Raw genomic sequence first — 2,795 nt, 5'->3', positions numbered from 1 at the left:
CTCCAGTCCTCCAAACACTCCTTCCGGTTTGCATTTTGCAGCCGATCCAGGCAGCTTTTGTAAAGCCTGGGCCCCTCTCCCTGTCTGTGCAGGTTTTGGGGGCAGTAACACGCCACAGAGTCACCAGTTGGAGCTCAGATGCATTCAGCCTCGAATGAATGGGCTTATATGCGAAATAGACACCTGGTGATTTCTTCAGACCTATAGCAGACCTATGGTTTCCTCGCTGTGTAATTACCATGAAGCTGAAAATCGGCCGCTTTATTTATTCTAGTGTGTCTATGGAACGGATTCTGCTTGGTAATGTCCTGCAGAAGCCTGGATCGCAACTTCAGAAAATAATGCCACTTCTCTCTGAATCAAAGCTACTTCGCCAACATTTATCTCTTCAATAAATCGTAACAATTAATCGGTCATATATCACACTACAGAAATCATCAGCAGAAAAGTATTGTGGTCATTTCAAGGAAGTCTGGGTACTTTCCAAGGGGTTAATTCCCTGTGTTTCTCTTTCCTGACGTGAAGGGAAGACTCTCGAGGGCATGCTATTTACGCCTCTTCTTTGAGAACCTCCATTGACCCGGAGGAACGTATCTACCTACGAATGCCCTGGAACCACACTACAACCCTTCGGTTTGCACGCCGGGAGAAGTTTGTTGCCCTCAGCCCAGGAAGCCCGTGATTCTTTGAGGACTGGGTTGAAGCGATTACCTTTCCAAGAGAGAGCTGGGCATGAGTAATTGTGAAATTGAAAAATATATTACTGCAGGTGTTGGTGCAGGAAAAGAGAAACCCGAAACCGGTAAATTGCTGAACTCTTTATTAGTGTTTTCTTTGTTCGAAGATTAGATTGCAACCTGGGCTGAGACGTGATAGAGCGAGAAGCGGCTGAAAACTTTTCCTCGATTTTATGCACGCCGACTGTTCTCCTGAAACAGCATGGGATCCGGCCACAGAGACACTGGACAGAATTAAACGTAGCAGCCCCGGCGTCAATTAGGCTGACCAATTTATTGTTTAGCTTCAGACCCCACGGTGTGAAATTAGAGATTACCAACTCCGGCTTGTCGTTCTGAGTGCTGAAGCTCAACTTTCTTCAGTGATGCAGCGGGGCCAGGAGAAACCATCACCTTGTGCGTTCCACTTAGCGCTCACCAGAGAGCGCTCTGACCCAGCAAAGCAACACCAGAAATAAGAGAAAGTCCGCTCCATTCGTTCATTCTTTCCTGCTCTGTCATCCAGTACTCCACGGCTGAAACGTCACTCTCACCCTCCTTCTGGCCCAATCGTCATATCCTCTGCTCCCATTGTCCCTCAAAATCCAAAGACCCCATTATGAGTACATTCAAACGGTGAGCTCCCTGAATAGACTATTCTGCTCTTTGCTGTTTCCGAGCGTCGTTAAAATGGTTTCGTCAGAATGGTTCCGACTCAACTGACCGACTGCATATTCCTGGCCAGTGTCCCCAGATTCCAAAATACCCTCAATATCCTCCAGGCACTTGTCTTGTTGAAGAATGTTTCGGAATGAAACATACTACTTCGAGATAAACGATCATTCTGCGGAGGTTGCAGAAACATTGAATTAAATCTCCTCCATGGTACTTTTCCGTCCAGCGTTCAATCTAAATATCAGCAAAATCCGAGTAACAGTGGCCATCCGAGATAACAATCAGAACGCAACATTCAATATAAACTGTCGTTATTTGAGGGCAGAAACAATTTGTTTGTGTTTGGAACACGGAACTCCAAGAATGCACCCTGGCCACTTATCTCACATTTAGACATTTTATACATCTGCACATAAATACACATGATAACTTATGCACAAACAGGCAATTAAATGTCACTGGGGAGAGTGAGTCATCGTCGGACAAACCTCATTCTGATTGGTCCACATGTGTCTGCTGTGCACAGCCATCCAATCCTTATCTTCGAAATTCTCTTTGCCTCCTGATTACCGAAGGGGGCGTCTAATCAGAGAGTATCTTTTCGTTCCATAAGATCTAGGGTTTCAATCCATCTGCGATTTTACGCCGAACTCTTAACAAAACACCATGTGTTCCCTGCGTTTCTTGCTGATATTGATCACAATGATGCCCGGTGAGTCTCTGTTTAAATGCTTTGTGTGAGTTCCGCGGGAAAGAATCACTCAAATTCTGTCACACATGGTTTGTTTTCTTGCAGGAACGACTGCTGAAGATTCAGTTTACCAGGATCCGCCTCAAGTCACAGTTCAGGAAGGACAGGCTGTAATACTTAACTGTACTTACTCGACAATATACTCTGAACCAACTCTCTTCTGGTACGTTCAGTACCCCGGGGAAGCTCCGAGATATTTACTGAAGAAATTTGGCAAGAACAAGGGAGAACGATCTCCAGATTTTTCACGACGATTCTCCGCCAATTTGGACAAAGACAATAAGCTGGTTGCTCTAAACGTATCTGGGACGTTTCTCGCCGACTCTGCCGTATATCACTGTGCGATGAGCCCCACACTGTGACAGGCACGTAGTCAGTCCTTACAAAAACCGGCAAATGACTCTCACTGCATTACAATTGGGATGTTAATTGTCATCTAAGTGCAGGATAGACAAAAAACGTTAAAGGACATTTTGGGTAAATGGTCAATTTCCACACATCATCCAGAATTCATTCATTATACAGACAATGGAGCTTAACTGCCTACTGTATATATTGTCTGCATTTTGCACCCTATCCGAGGCACCCTTTGTCCTCCCCCACATCCTCTGGTACTTAGACTAACTTGCTTTCTCTATTTCTCAGTTGTGATG

The 2,795-nt window shown here is 45.2% G+C and overlaps 1 gene segment (V, D, J or C); it reads left to right on the top strand.

Moving 5' to 3' along the window:
* Positions 1–2,057: 2,057 nt before the first annotated feature.
* Positions 2,058–2,504, top strand: LOC127576489 (T-cell receptor alpha chain V region CTL-F3-like). The segment is given in 2 exon segments: positions 2,058–2,103; positions 2,188–2,504. Coding segments are annotated over 2 exon segments (363 nt in total).
* Positions 2,505–2,795: the final 291 nt, after the last annotated feature.

Source organism: Pristis pectinata, chromosome 12 (genome assembly GCF_009764475.1).
Source record: "Pristis pectinata isolate sPriPec2 chromosome 12, sPriPec2.1.pri, whole genome shotgun sequence".
In the NCBI taxonomy this organism is placed as follows: domain Eukaryota; kingdom Metazoa; phylum Chordata; class Chondrichthyes; order Rhinopristiformes; family Pristidae; genus Pristis; species Pristis pectinata.
Note: the sequence above shows the minus strand (reverse complement) of the source record. Positions and strands in the feature narration are given on the sequence as shown.